Here is a 20,176-nt window from a genome sequence, read left to right on the forward strand (position 1 = left end):
TAGATAGTGTGATTTTTGTGAAATTTGCGAATAAACGAGATTCGCAAATTTTCTTTTGATTTGGAAAACCTGAAAGAACTTTCGTAATAAAGAAGCCAAAAATGGGCAGTTTGCTATCCAGCAATATTTTGAAATGATCTCCGATAATGTAAATGGCTGGATGCAAGGTGATGAAGGCATTAACATAAAAGGCGTCTCTCCTCCAAACTAAATACCTCATGGAACTTTGCCACTTTTTGGACTTTTTAGTTAATCAATGAATTACCACTTTAGCTTTACTTCAGCTCTCAGGGGGATGGCGATAGTTTTTGAAGATGTTTAACTGGTTAAGCCATAAAGTACCTCTATTTTGGATTTTCCTGCCAAATCAGATTTACAAGTAGCGAAGGAGCTTCATCGTAGATTACTTTCACGCAGCTTCAAACCCTCACCTATAATTGGTACAAGAATCTGGGCATTATTGGCTTTTGAATCGAACTGAACTTCTTGGCAGTTAGACCAACGGAGTGGTAAAACCGTGAGTAGTTCACGATGTGGCGTCTTGGGTTTTCTTCCTTCTTGCTCCGCGGCCTTCGGAGTATCGCCTGTTTCTCGGTGGAGTAGACCAGGGCAATAATGCACCATCATTTAAATCAGGAATGTTTATTTTACCAACGGGAACTTTCAGGTATGCCTCACGAGATGATCGATTCCATTCCACATTCCCGGGCTTCGATCGCAGGATTCCACACGTCTGATACGCATCAAGCCATGGCCAAGACGGTTCCGATCAAACTTTCTCATCATTCTTTTCAACTGAAATCCAGTATCAACTTTTTGCTAAAAAGATCTATGCATGGCGTATTTTGCCTCATTAGTTTGTCAATTAGTTGATGATCAAGAGTTGATGGCAAAATGTTTCCAATCGGTTTTTTGTATTTGCGTAAAAGATGTTGATTTTCGGAGAACTTGATGACAAGAAATGAATGCATTTGACACTTCATAATTAGAGTTGTTGACTATAGTCATTACAGTACGAGTCCCAACTGTCAGAATGAAAGATAACATCATTATCATCATGACCATTTGGGACCCTTACAATGAGAAGTCGACAACTCTAGGAAAAGAATAAAATAACAGTATAACAAGTTTATCTCTTATATAATTTCAGTTTATTTCTGAACTGCCTGATAATCAGCATTGGTCAACTGCGACATCACTAATGATGGCATACAACATACATTTATACACGTACATGTATATCCATAATATAAATTTGACATAATGTTATATTATCACAACCACATTTGCTACGGTACAAATGTACATGTATCATATTACTTTAAAAGATACTGATATTATACACCAATAACTTAAAAGTTCCCATTCAAAATGACTAGATAATTCAATGTTCCCCTCCGAAAAAGATTCGGAAAAAAACAGTAAGTTGCACAACCCACTTACTAATATAAACATCATAACTGCATTATCCTTTAAAAAAACCTTTAGCAGCGCTCCAAGGCCCGACCCACTGCACCCAGTTGTTGATGACATTTCTCAAGTCTATTGCCATGCACCGATGTAATCAGTCAGTCTTATCTCAAACGATAAGTACAATGCGAGTCGTGTCAATTTCCTCAGAAACTGCATGGTATCGAAATCCTTGCGGCACGCATTCAGTGCGTTTGATCTGTGCTCAGTCGCGCCGACACGCTCAGTCCTTGATGAAGTTATTCGAATATGTAGTATACACCATGCCGTTCACAGAATCTCGATATTTCCCTTAATAGACATCTTACTGAAGTCCGTTGGCAATGACGAGAATGATAAATGGCTAAGTTTCATTTTATTAGTCAATAGGTCCAAAACAAAAAAACCTTAACATTTCCTTAATTTTGACTCTAACCCCCCGGAATCGACATCAATCTAATCACATTGTGCCTATGATATAAACATAATGAAAAACTGAACAACACGTCATCTGAAAAGACATCACAAAGTTCTCCTGTGTACGAGATTATCCAGGGCAACGTAATTTCCATACCTTTCTTTAAGAAAGCTTATAACTTTCGCTGTGTCTTCTCACTTTGATAGTTGGGTGTACGATAGCGCCTACCAACTGATAACTCATCCAGGTAGCCTTCTAATGCATAGCCGAATTTGAAAAATGCATTACGTGATGTACTATTAGAACCTCCATCTGCGGTTCTGAAGGAGTGAATGGCAGATGATCTGTCTCCTTTTATAGTGGAGCCCATGTTTAATCAATCAACAAATCTCAAAATCCGGATTATATCCACAACACCTTACTTTTTACGACCACAGTGTGCGTATAACATGAACATCAGAAAGAAACTGAACAATACATCATCTCAATATGAGACCGTCATATGGGATAGTTTATAAAAATAATACTTTCTTTTAGCACATGATGATTAGTAAAATGTTGGATTACATGATATATGGATCGCCATCTTTTGTGCGAATGAAGACGAGCTGTAGAAAAGGGTAGAATAGGAACACGATATTGATATTAACATGATATGACAAGATTGGTGTCTGGAGTATAAGTGTACTATACTTAAAAGCCTAACTATATAGAGTCCTACGTCATAATATTTATCTACATGTAGAATGTTAGAGGGTTATATCATTTTTGGCATCGTGCAACATGTTCAAGGAATGACCAGTGTACTCCATAGCAAGCTGGCAACCTTTCGTACGGATTTTGAGATAATCTTATATTGATTATGGAGAAGATGAGATGAGAGGAATTTTAATCTATTTTTGGCAAATAAGTTAATAAAGGTACACGTTCATCATACGAACAATGTTAAACGCAAGTTAGTTGGTATTTCGAAGGAAACTTCGGAATAACCTACCGACGCCCGCCTCGGAATGCCCCTCGAAAAATGCCTCGCTTCATCATCGGTCCTGGAAAGGTATTCAAGGTACATGTATTATCATGACTTCATGTTTAGTTTATGAATCATAATATTTCAGCATTTTACTTATAGTTGTTAGAGTCTCGGTCATTTCCTGTTGTCAAGAAAATGCATTTTCGGTGATGGAGTAAGCAATTTCAGAGGTCAATGTCTTGTTTTTAATCACCGCACGATGATTAACGGAATACCTGATTAAGTATCAAATCATTGCTGAATGTCTGATAAGCTGCGTTGACAGCAACGACAATATTTGTCGTATCCCTGATATTGCCAGTACGGGGTGATTAAAAAAATCCCACCCATGATCATGTCGATGCTACTGCAGAAATCCACGAGGACAAGCCCAAAGCAATCCAAAACCTGAAAACGGCAATAGCAGTCATGGAAAAGCGTAGCCTGTCAGGAATGCGTTTCTGTCGTATTAACAATGAAATGTGCTTGATATGCCTTTTTTTGTTTTGACCATTTTCTTGAAAGGGCATACTACAAAGCCTAAAAGACCATCGTCGTGAAACTTGGTATGAAAGTCAGGCATAGATTTAACTTAATGTATAAGCTCATAATCTGGACTTGATTCGATAGGATACCTTCGATTCTAAATTTTATCAAAATGTTCATGGGTGGCACTTTTTTTGGGTCATCCTGAATAGATGGTCCCACACAAAGTTTACCACATGAAAATTTATAACTTTTTCACACCGCCATTGAAAATACAGTACATCAATATCACTGACGACACTACAATCTGCTTACAGCGTCACTAGTTGTGCTTTGATATGGTGGCAATCACGATGATGATGTCTGTGATGACTCTGTTTCAACCTGAATTCTATTACGCTGTATAATCCAAGTGATATGACGAGCACAGAAGCGAGGATATAGAGTTTGGTCTCCACACACAAGAAGTAACTGTAGCCGAATGCCAAGGCGAATCCCAAGGATTGAAATATACGATACGCTGCGAACGCGGCCTCTTGCTTTTCAGGAAACAGCACCCCGAACAAGGCTGAAAGAAGATTATACAGGAAATTAGATTTGGCAGATATTTTAGCACATCAGTACCCTGAAGGATGTCTATTAAGTGTTCTTCGTATTCTAAGAATCCGGGCCAAAAAATACCGACAGATTGCTTGGATATTCTCAGCAAATTGGTTCCGTAATTTAAAAAGGATGGTGATGAGATAACGTCCCAATGTACACCACATGCATTGCTATTTTTTACGTATCAGTTCTACTTTTTTTAGATAGAAGTTTCTGATAAATTATCTTCATCTGTACAAACGTGCAAAGGTTTACTGAGGCACAACCAGTGCCGCTGTCCAAAAAATAAAACAATTGTGATTGTCTCAGATACCGACTAAAGACTTTTAATTAGTTTTCTTAAAGATATATATTTTTCTTTTCCTTTTTAGTGACAACTAGTTAAATCAAATACACATTCGAAAATTCAATAAGGTCTGATTTAAAAAAAATTAAACCTGAAAAGTGTTGCCCATGTGTGAAGTGTATTTAACGCCATAATAATAATAATAATACTAATACAGCATACAACCCATATATTATCACCAATGTATTGTATCTTCTCCCAGATAGCATTTGTTGATTAGTTGATCTTATTGCAGAGTTAACCTTTCATCTGTACAAATGAGATTTACTTGTTCCTGAATATAATAACTAGCTCATTGCTGGCGGGGATTGTCAGACGCTAGCTCTATCACGTTCTGTCGCAGTCGCTCGAAACAAATTTAGCCCCAGGGAAATCATTGAAACAGACCGAAAATTCCGTTGTCATTCCAAATTCGGATGTTATAATGTCAAGGGAGAAGTTGATTTGGGGGTAAAGTCACTTAACCCACGCACTATATTAAACAATGCACATCGACAGAAGGAAGCTACTGGTTTATATTTGATAGACCAGAAATTACATTTTTTTCGATAATGGCTCACTGGGAGACCTATTTGGACTAAATTGAGCGGAGTTGCAATGTTTTCGCAGAACCACATCAATAAAAACGCCATTAACTTCAATTTAGGGTTCCTCATGTGTCCCGTGGGTGTAATTGGTCGAATATGAATTTGGAAAGGTAGATATTTTCCGTCGTTTTTGTCAAAACAAACTTGGCATTTCTAAACTCTTGGACTGCAATGAAATTAAGTTGCTTAGCTACTTACTGTTGCTCTGGGTCTGCCAAATAGCGTCACACAGGCCCAGACACGCTGCTACCACGTAGAACATAGGAATGTCTTCGATGCTCGGCTTCCAGAGGTAGAGGGCCAGAATGAGACTGGCGTGAAAGACAGCACCAGCGATTACAATAGCTATCCTCTTGATGTGCTTGACTAGGAAACCAATGACGAATGCACTTGCTGCAGTGATAGCACCAAATGTAATCATGGTGAAGCCGATATTGTGGACACCAAGTGCACAGTTCACGTACGACTGGAACGAGAGAGACGAGCATTGGAAGAGTTAGGCGTTGTTGATAGGAAAGACTGTAATACGATAGAGAAATAGAGGTAATTCAGGTGTTCCCCTAGTCTGTTCCATACACGTCAGACAGAATGTTTCTCGCGACTGAAAAGTATGGCCACATTAGCTGTCTATTCTATACATGGTAATACTGAAATTTCGGGAACAACCAAAACGTCTCACCGGTATTAAAGAGACAAGCTTCAATCTGAAAAAAAGAAATACGATGGGTGAAGCAAGCTATAGGCTTTTCAGAAGAATATGCTCTTTTAGATGATCTAATTGTGACCAAGCACAATTTCTAAGTAAAGACATCTCATTTTCGTCTTCATTTGAGCGTTTTTTTGGTCTGGATAGGGGCCGATCCTTCTCATAGATATTTTGAAACTCGGCTCATTACATGTGGAAAAGATACATGATTTTTACCTTACATTCTGAAAAAAACCTCTAGATACTCAGGTCAAAACCCGAACATTCGACCATCGTCACTAGAACTCGATTCCATGTTGTGTTATGACCACTTTTATCGTCTTCCATATGCCAGCCTGCATATGATCGCAAGCAGTTTCGCCTGAGTCTAATTAGCTTAAAAGCATTCCCTAAAAAACGTAGTAGCCGCCACTCTAAGTACTTAAGATTAAACATATCTAATTTCCAAGCAAATAATGTTATAACAAGATAGATTAAATACAATTATTCCATTTTAAGACGCACTTCGAGTCTTGTTGCTTCCGCTATTTAGAATATTTTAGAGACATACATTACACAAAAATCTAATATATAGAGGCTTAGATGTAAAGAAATGAATCTATTAGTATACTTAACAGTATCTGCTTGAGGGGCTAAAGAACATTTGTTATGCTCACGAGAAATCCGTTCGATAGTAAGGGATTTTGGTACTATTTGTTGGCTCTTCGTCTATTTCATATCAAATGACTCAGAAACATAGCTATTCAAATTTATTGTCATCCAACCATAATAATTGATAATGATAAAACAATGTCAGCTTATGTTCAGAAAATACTGTAGTGTGCATTTCATGAAGTATCACGACCCGACGATCCTGATTTCCCCGGGCCCAATAGTTCTTCGTTCTATTTCCAGCACGGAACACACAGGAATAGGGTCATGCCTATTATCGCTTCATAGGGGTGAGGTGATGGCCTGAAGCCCCTTTTATCAAAGTAAACAAGACCCAATTCCATTCATCTAACGTCATAAACAGAAACTGCGTCGGCGTTTGTATTAATTTTCAAACAATATTGCTGCTGCGCCATGAATACTAATGCAAATGCTAAATGAAATTGTGATCTCTTGGGATTTTCTTGTTTCCATAACTAACCGTCTCAGCCGTGCTTGCGCAAACGCGCGGCTGCCCGAGACACAGTACGAGGAGAAGAGCAACGCGGTGGAGCAAAATGAAACGGCGAGTGGAATGATGTATGATAGGTATAAAGTTGCATTGGAATACTTTGATAAGTAATGGGCCATTCGATCGTAGTTATGAGCTTCGAAACTTTGTCGAAGACCCCGTGTTTACGAGATTCAACCGTTGTAAATCAAATTTATTACAACGTGATGCTTTCAACCTATCAGTCAATTTAATCAGAAAAATACACTCCGATTATTGGTGATTACTCACCGAAAACACAAGAATTGAACAAATTTTCGATATCTTGAACGGTGTTTGTAATGTAGAATATGGAAAGGAAAATTCCTTCTTAACATTGTTCGTCGCTGTTGGTTGCCTTGCGCCGACACTAAGTGAGCAATTTCAACAAATTTGTAAAATAAATGGGAAATCACGATATATCAGTTTGTTTGATGATGTTGCTAGGGGAAAGGAATTGAAAATACAAATTTCAACTGTTCCATCTGCTTCTGCATGGTATTGGTAATGAGGTATAGCTTATCACTGCGAGGCACGGCGCTGGAAATTGTTTAAACTCCAGCACCGTGCTCGGCCCAGTGGTAGCTTCTTCAGCCGAATATATAAGATCAACGGCTTCCTCGTAAAAGTAGGTGGCCGGAACAAGACCCGCTTGTTGGCGCTTCCGAGATTTCCTTCACTCAGAAATGCCAGGCGCCGTGAGGTATGCGGCGCGTTTTCCGCGGCTAAACGGTAACATGATAAGATCATTAGGAAATAGCGCTAACAAAATCGGCGAAGTGTCGCGCAGATTCGCCTAAAAACATTTCTTTAATGATAAATCTAATTTGTGACTGCAGATGAAAGATCCGTGAACCTATTAGACCCATGGGGAATCAAGGATTCAATTATTGCAGAAATGGCCGAGGGAGTTCTTGGGAAACGATGGTGCGGCTTAATTTGGGTCTCCCTCGCGATGATTTCGCGCCGATACTACCTCAATGGCCTTCAGCGCATGGTTTGTGATCGAATCATAGATCCAATGATCAGGAATCGCTACAAGCTAGGAATTAATGAAATGGGAAAAGCAGCCACTCAATGGTACCGTGATTGTTTTCTTAGGGTGTGATAACATTCCGGGGGACTCGAATATGCAACAGTTACTTCCTGGGTCATGACTGGTTCAACACAACTGAGGAAATGAAGAACGAGAAAAAAATGGAGGTATCCGATATTACAAACCTCGTTCCATGTGTTTGCAGAGTTGGAATGGTATACAACAAGCATGCGAAAACTCCCACGTGTTGCTCAGCATTTTCACTATAAAAGTGAGCTTTGTCTAGATTTTAACTGTTTTCCCTCTTGTCATATGTTTTCTTTTATCGGTATGCCAGGCTAACAACGGCCAGGATACAAAGTTGATAAAACTCTGGCTGCATGGGATAATATATCTTGTACTCTCTCCGCGGACTTAAGAGGTCAGAGTCCCATTCTTACTCCAGCCTTTTCCTACATTCTTATCACAACTAAATGTATGACTGGAATCCATTTTTGACCTGTCTACAATGTACCATTCCGCAGCTATATGACTGGAAAACGTCCTCTGAATTCAAATTAACGCCCTACACGCGGAAAGAAAAGTACGGCATCTATGCGAAACTGACCTCTCATATCTATGGATAGAGTACGTGTATGTTTATGACGTAATCGCAGGACGTAATCAGCTTTTGCATCTCATTTGAGTCATGCTGTCAGTCAGATTGTGACAGTTGGGTTAACGTCGTCGTTCAAAGCACAGTATTATAAAGGGATTTGTTTCCCTGTTGTAGTCTGGTAGAACACGCGTCTGATCGAGAGCGCAAAACCATTTCCGACAATGCAATATTACTTTGTATAGTTATCATATAACTTCTTTATTTCCACGCCGGTTGCAGGCTGGCAGCGATCTAAAGCTCCTTGCATCTATTAGCGAATGTGATAAAAAATAGCCTTTGATGAGAAACCGCATGGTACATGTATATTGTGCGCATGGCCGTCTTTTTACAGTACGACGAAGAAAAATATCAGACGTTTTTCTTTTTTTCAGAAGATGCACGCTTTCCTCCACAATGAAACTACCACAGATGTTTGCGGTACATAATTATGAAGTAGTTATACCTTAGAAGTAGTTACAGTCTATCATTTGTGATCCACATCTTCCCATTGAAAAAAGGCACTCAATGTAATTATCTTGGAAACTCAGCAATTTTGACAGAAATGAACATCATCATCGCCTTCGAGTGCTTGGATTAGAATTATTACCAAGTTCTTTTTGAAAGCGAACTCTAGTCATTCAGATCACCTTGTTTGTCAGTATGATAAACACCGTTTTCTCGTGACCACTGACAAGTTTTAGTTACCCTGACTTAAAAACAAATTTTCCGTATCTAATTCGAGCGGAGATAGCTTTTTTCATCGTTCGGCGATGTTGTCGCATCACAACGCTAAACCGCGAACGTGTCCGCAGGTATAACGTCTAGTGAAAGGCGAAGCTTTCTTTTCTATTCTTAGACAGAATCTTGACCGGGTGCAAACTCAAATCACTGTTGTATAGCCTACATTGGATTACGTTTCCTTTCCTGAAATGACGTTGTCCGTAGACAGATGAGGCCGATTGGTTGCGATATGTTCAATCATGTGGGAGAGGCGGCCTATGCGTCCACCTCGCTATATACCAGAGCAGTCATGATATCAGATTCTCCCATATCTTTGATAGAAAGAGATAATCGAGTTAGGTCATCGGCGTCGGATATGACGGCGTCTGATGGGCACAGAGAGGCAAGAATGCCCTGTGGATCATTGCGTCTTCTCGTATTATTCACTTCCTCATCATGTTTGGTCTCGACCATCCTGAGAAATAAAGGGTCAATGTTCGCCTCTCCGACTCTGCACACAAACCCCTGAGACATTTTCCCTCATTGACGAAAGTTCAGACGTTCATCACCTTTAGTCATCATCCGAGCCTTAGCTGTCAACTACCCGATCGACTCATTGAATCATCTGCTGACTGCGCCATACACTGTGCACCAGTTTAGCACTGTTGATGGTTTGGCCACCGACGTACAAACTGCCCTGTCAACTACTCGTCGACGAGTTACTGAACCGTCTGCTTCAGACACTGTGAACCAGATTAGCACTGTTGATAGTTTGGCCAACGTTGTACAACTTGGCAAACTACATGAGGCACTGAACCGTCCGTAAATTGTATGCGCCATGCACTATGTGTACCCGCCTTGCAGACTTGATAGTTCGGCAACCATTCTATGCACTGCCCTGCCAACTACATCATGAAGCACTGAACCGTTCGCATACTGCGCCATGCACTATGTAGCTTTGCACTGTACTGTTGATGGCCATCATTGTCCGTACTGCCCAGCCAACTACTCAACTCAGTGAACAGCTAGGCACTTCTTTCCATCGGTCAGGATTGCGTGTCGTGATGGATGATCCAGTTGATGGGAATCTGATGTCTGGTTTGCCTAACGATGTGATAATCGTCCCATAAGACGCTATATGATATTGGTCTAATTGGTTGCCCGGGAAGAATATGGAAGTGATCGCATAACGGAACTGACGACAATGTAGGGGACAGTATCGGTCATGTGCGGCTGAGACGGGGTCAATTTAATATGTCTTTGTGATGACAAACGGCTGGCCTTCCTGTGACGGGATGAATGTACAAGGAATTAGCTTTCCGGTCGAAATATTATACTATTTCATTTTGGGGGAAATTCGGCCGATTGCCAACATATATAAAGCAACTGATTATTAGCCGTAAAATCTTTCAAGTGGATTTCTAACAAAGAGATAGTTTGAAAAAAAACTCATTCAGTGTGAAACATTGACGGGACGACGCATGTCAATTCCCCCCCACTGCATGGTCTTTGAATGGTAGTCCGATATTGCACCATCAATAATTGTACATCATTCAGTAAATTAATTTCGCACCACAGGTTCAAGCATTGCTGCAGTAACTTTGCCACTTAGTGTGGTTATTGCAGGGATGCGAGTGCAGTTGGGGGGTCACCGTAGTAACGGCTAAGTAAACATCGATTGCCGGACCAGGTTCATTGTCCCTGGATCATTATGAGTGACATTTTGATGGGACCTGAAAATTCACCGGGGTGATCATGTACAGGCGAGAGCATGAAAGGATTGTCCATCATTAAAGGTGTCTGGCTACGAAAGGCTTTCGGCGCCTGCACTCCAGCTAAGCTTTAACGGCTTTTTAGTATGAGATTAATGATTTTGCGCCACTTTCTGTCCAACGAAAAGGCGTTGTTGTAAATATCGTAGCTTTGAAGGGGGACAAAAGAAGCTAGCTCAACTGAAGGAAGAAGGTTGATCATTGCAGACAAGCTCAGAACTGTCAAGGGATTTTTAATCAAATCCGCCGCCGTATCACGACTTCAGATCATCAAGACTTCGACCTGATTTGCCAGAGTTAACGATTCGACTTTGACTTTGACATTGAAAAGACTGATCAATTATACATTTGTATATGGCACTGACAAAGATATCAGCGACGTTGGGTTTTGCGCTCAATTACTTTATCCACGTGATCACAGAACACACCACACACCAAAATTCAAAGAAACTTCAGAATGCGAGATGAGAAAATTCAATCCAACACCACAGGAGATAAGAGCAGCCACGAAAGCCTGCATCAACACAATCAAAGGCGAGCACATCTCACGAAAGACGCATTCCATCGGAACGAGTCTTTCTTCAGAAGTGATTAAAGCCCCGCCATAGTGCCGAGAGACTGCGATGGCTCTCAGAACACAACTGCAGGCAATCGATAGCCCAATCGAAATACTCCTAAGATACTTAGACCGGCTAATCAGAAAGTCTACAGGGATCTTAGAAGACGATTTCAACAGCTGTTTAGCTCGTCTCTTGGTCTCGCAGCTCTATTGTCTCGTAATGACTGTCCATCGCGGCAAATAGAGGTTGGTGTGGTAACTAAGCCGCGTTTTTCCGTATACCGACGCCATGGCGGTAATTAGAGTTGGTAGGAAGCCTCCTTCAGGCATTACTGGTGATGCGGTGTCAGGAAACGCATTTAATTACGATGCCCTTTTTCCACCTACAAGTTTGTTGTACAGTCACGTAGATGCATTATTTAAAAGTTTTAATTAGTTAGTAACATGGTAATGCCCGGGGATTTTCTGAAGGTTTCATATATATGTATACTGGTTTTTATATTCTATCAACTACTTTGAACAACTTACATTTCTGGTGGGAGAACGGATTCTTGTTTTCCGAACAGATCATTGGGTTTGTCTTTCGGTCAGCATCGGACGCCATCGCCGTCTACTCTGCTTTATGTTGTTTATATCTGAAAAAAGCTCTTCTTGGACTGACAGGAGTCCAGTCTGACAGCTTTAATGTCACGTATTACGTATTACGGATTTTGCTATTAAATGCCTATCCGTCCCTGCGAAAGATCGCTGTAAGAGATGTAGACAATGACGTCACCGTGTTTTCCGTCTAGCGGTAATTAGTGTCTTACAAAACCTTCTTCAGGCATTACCGGCTACATGTGAGCTAGGGAAACGCGTTAATTAGGTTGCCTTTTTGCAATCTTATAAGTTAGTTTCATACATAGATGCTGTTTTCAAAAGTTTTAATTAGATAGTTACTTGCTATTGCCTAGGGATTCTGTAATGTTTTGAGTTTTACTCATTTTAGTTTTTAAATCTCATCAGCAATTCACCTTCTTACAAAGTGCCTTGAATAACCGAGTTTACTTTGCATATCCACTTCAACAGGTTAATCTTGAGAATGATTAATCAGTTCATGAAGGTTTTGAATGCCAATTCGGGCAGAAAATTGTCATCATCAGTGTTTGATTACACATTCTGTCGCTGCTGAATGAAGAATGGGCTCTGAGCAGTTCTGTGCCTCGTTCCAGTAAAGCTATCGCTTCGCTGTTGATACCTTTTCAAAGCTACGTCTCGTCCCATCTGAGCAAATAAGTTAAGCATTTATGGATCATTTTCAAACAAAGGGCTGTTTTGTAATGGTGACGCTCATTAGGAGGTTTTTTTTCATCTCATAACTGTTTATCAAGTGATAAAAGCATCAGTTGAACCATCAGTCTAGGAAGTTTCTTGGCTGGATATAACATACATGTAGTTATCATTATCATCTACGGTATCAATAAAGTAACATAAATCACATAGCAATGTTCTATGATTATTGCGAGTATAAACATACTAACATTGGGCCATTAATTCGAACGGAATGAGCAAGAGTGGTAGATTTGTGTTTCATTATCATAGGCTGCGGCGGTAGATCTACACGAATATGCGGAAGTACAAACACCATGTTGGTCGGTTTAGAAAGGATGGTTTGTTCGTTGGCGTAATGTTAATGTTTGTACACGTAAACAGGTTGCTGTCAGTCATTTGAGTCAGCTTGAATCCTACTTATTAATAAACAAAGATAGAAAAAGCTACAACTGTTGCATATATTCCGAATATGATGTAAAAATTCTTACATACACGATTTCTGAAGATTATATTCCGTTTCTTCTACGTGTCTTGAACAGTGCTTGCTTGTGGTCCGTGTCATAAGGTGATTCTAGTATAAAGTACATGTATCAATCACAACATGTATGCTGCTTTTATACAGATAAAAGACAATGACTTGGCCATTTACACTATACTTAGTTCATTTATTTTATTTGTTTCTGTCTTAAAACGTAAAAATAGATGATCTGAAAAATCATAAAATGCACTCACTTAAATTTAATAACTTTGCTTGAGATTACAAACGTGGATTTTAAACAAAATCGGCGTTACATTGAGGCCTTTCTTTCATCTGAGCCGGCGCATTCAATGATGTTACTTTTAGAGAACTGCCAGGGGAACTACTCAGAGCAGGTGCAAACCCTTGAACCTCCTGTTAACACGACACCACCTTGTAAATATCGTGCTGAAGCAACTAGAAATTATCTTTTTTTACACCGGCATCTACGTAGTTGATGGCAACCAGTATCTTCTGCAAAGCAACCTTTCGGTTCGAATCACACTAAGAGTAGCATTACAAACAATATATTACCCTGCAATAATGGAGTTTTAATTGTATGATTTAGGTGCTCTTCCGGACAGCCATAGACTGAGTATTCACCACCGATGATAAATTTTCCAGTTTGCCATTGACTTTAGATATTATTAATGTTGTACCACCCTGCCTCGGCTTAGCAGTCTCAGTAGCATTTTGTTTTTTTTATTAAGTGTTTCTACTAGACGCGAATCGTTTTCTTACGGGTGTGCCGGGTGTCTCACTTCGTCTAAGCGTCCATGTATATGCAGAATTCCAGTAATTAGTTCCACAACTATCAGTTTTTAAGGTGAAAGCGCAGCGGCTGGCTCTTGAATATTGACGGGGCATATTCTCTAGGCGGGGCAATATCAGAGTAATTAAACACCCTCTTATGAGGCGACGAGTGCATTTCCGTCAGTTGGGGATATCGCGCAGGAAGCCGGGAAATGGATGAGTAAAATACAGGTTGATGGGACATCCGAAATTGATTACTAAGATGGCGGTTATTGCCATCATCCCTATCACGACGAACACTTCGCGAGAAAGCCAAGCTCAAATTGATTTGTGTTTACCTTTTGGCCATGTATCTGAACTATGTGACTCCTGTGTTGTGATTATGCACAAGACTTTTCTATGGTTGTTACCAGTGTTCGAAAATGGATCACTGTCTTGATAACGACCGAGTTGACATTCTCTTGGGTACAGTCGTTAGGCGTTCGAAATGATTAAGATGAGATGCGCTCGCCTGGTGCTCGGGGATGGCGTTATTGCAAGAATATCAACAATAACTTTGGTCCCCCCCCATCGACAGCTACAGTGGTGAACGTTTGCTGTGAACATTCGGCAGTACGTCTTGATTTCACAATTCTCCTGTGTACAGCACAATGTTATATCTCGACTGAAAAAGATCTAGAGACACCAATACATCAAATCACACGCCGTCAACTCCCGCTAGCGTGTTCGTGTAAGCCCGGGTGGCCTAAACGCCAACCAAACCATGCCTGGAGGCGCACTGCCACTCATAATCTAACTGATCGATAACCTATTAGACGCCTCGTATTCATGGCTTGATCTGGGTAGCCGATCAAACTTGTTCAATCTGATCATAACATCCAGTTATGCCGAGACACAAATCTTGTCAGATCTCTTCAGATAGGATGCTCGTCTGAGATTTTTGCCGAGAAGCTTCGCGATGGGATTTCAGCGGTGCGTCGTGACGCCTTGGGGAGTGTAATTCGAATTACACGTTATCACTCATAATATATGGACGTAAACAAGAAGAATTCGCTGTAAAAAGTATCGCCACATCATTACCGATGAGCTGACAGAAATTAAAAAAATAGATAAATTTTGAAGTGACAAAAATCGAGCAGCTGCAGCATTTTAGTTTAAACATAGGCCCTACGGCCGGTTCTACCACGTTTTATTTATTGGAAAAATGAGGATTATTATAGTTGAGCTGCTACACCTGAAAACTTTCTCGATACGTTGTTGCTGATCTATCACAGCATTTAGGGCTTACCAAAGTCGAAGATATAATATCTTTCAAGCAGAATGTTTCGCATGTAGAGTAGATCGGACATTGCGAAGTAAAAATAAAACTGTTATTATATCACTTTTATTGGTGCAGTTCCCTCTCTGCTCCTTAAAACCAAATTCGACAGACAAAAAGTCCTTTGGAGAGGAACCAGGCATAAACATACAAATTGGATAAATCCAATCATATTGTATTTGCATAGCACTCTTTCAATTTAGAATATCAGCGAAAGCAAATCTATAACCAATAATTGTATAACCTTCGCGAACATAGCGTGCTTCCTGCGCTTTATCACGCTGCGGCTAAAACAACATCTTATTCGTATTTATTCTGATGAGATCGAGTGAAATGAAGCGCACGCTTGATTTATTATTGAAGATTTCCAGCGCGGTCTGCGTGAGGAGTGATCCCTTATCACGCCCGGGGAAACCTCGGAAGAGCTTGTCGGAAAGCTGATCCTCCGGGTGACATGAACGCAATCAGAATAGCGGGGGACGACCGCAAAGGAGATGACAATAGTTCAGCCGCCTTGGTTCGGTCTCGGGTAACGCGCGAAATCGATCGGCGAAGTCCTCCTTTCGGGAAGCGGAAACTGAGACGCTCGCTGTCTGATTATGTGGAAGTAAGTACGACCCCTAGAGTTATTTCTGACATGATATGTTATCATCTCGCGAATACGAAAGCTTCCAAGTTCGAATTAGGTCCAAAATTTTTACGACTGCCAATTTCTTCGTATTTTATGTAGTTGGTGACTCTTCGTGGGAACCGACAGGCGATAAGCGTTAATACTTATATGTTAGACGGTTTTTCAGACCTATTTCTTTGGGACATGTCTTGTCGTATTTATATGGATTAACTGGACCATTCCCTGCACTTTATACTAATCCTTTCAAGAAAGGTTTCCTCTCGTTCTGATCTTAAGCCAAACAGCAACGGCAACAAAGTTTTTTTGACTACATGTACATATTGTATAGTTATACAAAAAGAGGTAAACCAGCAAACTTTATCTTCTTTTGACTATAAATACGCTTTCGTGGTAATTCAAAAAGGGCAGAACCAGCATTTTTATTTTGTTGAAGTGAAACATCAAAGGCATCGATTTGCTCTGCCAAAGTTAATCAGTGGCAAACCGAAGACGCACCTTTTGCCCGAGAAGCATTGATTACTATTTCTTTATGTGAATCTTGGTTCTTTGAGTCATTCTGAAAAATCTGGTAACGAAATGTTGGAAACTTTTCCTTTTGTTTTGCCATATAGAAAACTTCAGACAGTAGTTTTCGGAAATAGTTTGCTGTCGTTTCAGTTCACGATAATCAAAGCATTTATCGACGGGCAACAATATGAGTATGTATCTTTCAGTGCCTGCCTGAATCCACAAACAACGTTGATTATTTGATACCTGTTTATCAAATATCAGTTCATATAAAAATATACTGTGGACATGGGCAAATAATATCGGGCGACAAAAACCTACACTATAACCAATGTACCGATAATTTATAGCTTACAACAATTTTACATCTCGTGGTTCAGGTTTTTTTCCACTCGTAATGCGAAAGGGGTATACTGAAACGCCTGGTATACGAGGTTGCCACATGACGGCGTACGAAAAACACTTGAATGAAAGAAATTTTTAACCAACAGGATGTTTGCTACCAATCAATTTTCATTTCATGTTTATTGAACTCCATGTAGAAACATTTTAAGGTCTGCCTGTCAAACGCACCACTGTTTTAACAGCAACATACCAAAATTGCGGGACGTAAATTGCTGATGAAGAGGATTTTTTAAGCGCGCCTGTCAAATGCAACTCAGTTTCAAGTAGGTAAGTTGGTAATGGCAAGCTCTCAAATGATGCTCTCCCATACATACTGAAAAACGCCAAATTATTTACAGGACTGGTGTTCTATTTTCGCGAATTTAGCTTAAGCCTCAAGTGAGATAGGAGAAAATAAAAATCGCGAAGAACATTTTTTTGGTAAAAATTACCAAAAAGAGATTTCGTAACGCCCCAAACAAAAATCTTGAACATCTTACCTTTCTTAGAAAGGAAAACGCGGCGTAGTGAAAAGTCTGTGGTTGGCAGTATGCTGGAACTGACGTGTCTAAAAGCGGCAAACTTCAGAATGACAGGACTTCGAGAGCCTTTTGTATGTACCTCGGTATACACCAGCTGAGCTGAATAGGCAAAAACACTGAGCAATGTTAAAATGATGTTCCTCTATTTGAAATACTTACGCGTCAACATGGTTATCTGGCACTTTGCCGACTGAGGTGCTGCGGTACATCGATGTCGGAACAGCTCAGTTGAATAGGTGAGTCGAATGTTCAATGATTGCCGTTGCATTGGAATTGCTAAACCCATTAACGTGTTAAAATGGTGAAAATGACAAGCAGCGGGATGCTTTTGGTACACTGATTATACTGCAGACCGCGACATTATTCTTTTGACCGCAAAATATAAAAGGGAAATTGACACTGACCACGGAGGTTTGAGCCAGTCATGAATACCGTGTCTTCTTTTATCGGATACTTTGATATACAATTTCCTTTCTAACTGCTCTGTGCTGGCTCGAGCTCTTTTCCTTTACGTGTATCTGCATAATGGCGAAAGTAGTAAACGAGCCAAGCACAGGCGTATGTTACATCAATGGCTACATTTTCTCAACAACCTGTAGTTGTTTTGAGCTTGGAGTAAGCTTACTGCAGGAAGTGGTTACAATCGTCGGGTATGCCGGGGACCTTTGTAACAGCAAAGAGTATAAGATTATCCTTTCAGTCAAGACTTTGGCCGGAGGTAAAGGCACTGAAGACGAAGTTTTGAGGAACAATGCCCCGAGGAGCTGCAGCATATTTTATTGGCTGATGGCTACTCGGAACGCGGAAGAAGAAAGAGAATAAGCCGAAATAAAACTCTTGGTAACAGGTATTGAACTGTAACGGTTTTCAGTGGCCAATCCGTAGCGAATTTTTTTCTCACTCATTGGCACATCTTCCCGAACACTCACTATTCAAGATTTCACAGCCAAATCACAAATGATTCGTGGAGAGCTGTCTCTCTTCTGTTGGTTTTAGACGAGCTGGTAGCACGACCAAAATGCCTATATGTGGTTCTGAGCCCTTGAGGTATCGGTCAGCTGCAGTGGTCGTTACTTTATAGGATAAGGACGTCGCTAATACCTCTAACGACCATGTTGCGGTCAGATCCATTACGGGCATGGCCGCGGTGTACCACAAATCACCCCTCAGTGCGTGACAGCCATCGCTGAAGCATGAAATGAAGATGTCTCAAAGTGATCATCACCAGATCCATTCAGTTAGTTCATAAAAATCGCAGCGGCAGCGGCACGATTGGAAAATGCAAATACAAAACCCATTTCCGTCCCAATGATCATTTCTGAGCTTGCGGCTTTTTTTATTCGTTCAACAGTCAGGGGTGCCCCTCACAGGTAATTGGATAAGGAACAAGTCAGTTTTTGTACAGCGCCAAAATGGCCTACCTTGTCATAAGGACGTTTGGCACCCTCGTTATAGCCAACTGAGTGAAAGAGCAAGACATTATTATCGCCTTTCCCAGCCTTGAGGGATCTTAAATGGAGAAAACATCATGGAACAAACCACTTCTTTTTTGCACCGCACCAAAATGGCCACATTCGGTGACATTATAAACACCCATCAAAAACCATTTGGTGCTCCTACTCGACGGCGACCAAGCAAGAAGTCAAGTGTTTTTCACAATAACCGACGTTTACCGAGACTGACATCATCAATCCTTGTTGGAAGAAATGGGTGCAATGTGTTTATCTCAGCAAAGGTCGCCACTTGGACTGCTAGTTCAGCATCCGTCAAACTAATAGCGAGACGGCGGCAAATGACACAATACACAAATCTCTCACCAAATCGGACCATAATTGACGGGGTTAATTGATCAGGGGTGAGATAACATGTTTTGCTGGCGAAACCCCTCCATTTGTTTCTCAGCGCCGGCTTACATCACACTTAACTGTCACGTCCTGCACACAAACAAGGCAGGGGATGATATTATTATGGTAATACCACGCACCAGACAAAACAACACCACAATTAGTCCATTAGGAGAACCATGACTGCAGGGACATTAAGTATCAACCTTGATCGTGATTACCTCTTGGGATATTGAATAAGATCGAGAAAACAACATTCTTGATGAAGGCAAGGTTACAATAAGAGTTGACATCAAAGGAAAACACCCGGAGGTTTAATTGAAGAAAACTTTCAGATTACGTCGAATTTATATTTCAAAGCTGAAACCATTAGTTTCATAGCGGACTGAGGGTGATTCACTGTTTAATGAAGATTCCTTTTTTCATTGGAGCTCAATGTATTTTTTTCTTTATACGGAAAAAATGCCATGGTATGATTTAAAAAAAAGAGTTTTTGTGCACGGACGCAAATTTTGATCTTCCTTTCGACATCTCTCTTTATCTCATTTCCAATTATTAGCAGTTCTTCAAACAGAATCCTCTAAAACACCTCTCCAAAAGTTGCCTGCAACAAGTCAAATGTTCTTATAAACAAATGTGACCTTAAAGAACCTACCTCGAGGTGTCGATGTCAAGAAAAGCCGATACGATATGGATTTCTCCTGTATCGAGGGCTTAGGTGACTTAGCAGGTGCAAGGATGGATACTTTTTATTATCACTGCTTCGGGAGATTAATCAAACACACCTGCCAGAGCGATTCCCATCACGATTTATTTCCACTGAATATCAAGAACGAGGTGTCAATTTTATTTTAATCAATT

At 40.4% G+C, this 20,176-nt stretch overlaps 1 protein-coding gene across 1 annotated transcript in view; it reads right to left on the bottom strand.

Moving 5' to 3' along the window:
* Positions 1-1,161: 1,161 nt before the first annotated feature.
* Positions 1,162-20,176, bottom strand: part of LOC135482488 (protein unc-93 homolog A-like) — a 40,183-nt gene continuing 21,168 nt past the window's right edge. Inside the window, exons 2-3 of the mRNA XM_064762555.1 lie at positions 5,097-5,364; positions 1,162-3,930 (exon numbers count right to left, since the gene is read on the bottom strand). Coding sequence (XP_064618625.1) covers positions 3,674-3,930; positions 5,097-5,364 — 525 coding nt within the window. The 3' untranslated portion in view covers positions 1,162-3,673. The remainder of the gene's footprint in view (positions 3,931-5,096; positions 5,365-20,176) is intronic.

The sequence above is a fragment of the Lineus longissimus genome, chromosome 2 (assembly GCF_910592395.1).
Source record: "Lineus longissimus chromosome 2, tnLinLong1.2, whole genome shotgun sequence".
Lineage (NCBI taxonomy): Eukaryota > Metazoa > Nemertea > Pilidiophora > Heteronemertea > Lineidae > Lineus > Lineus longissimus.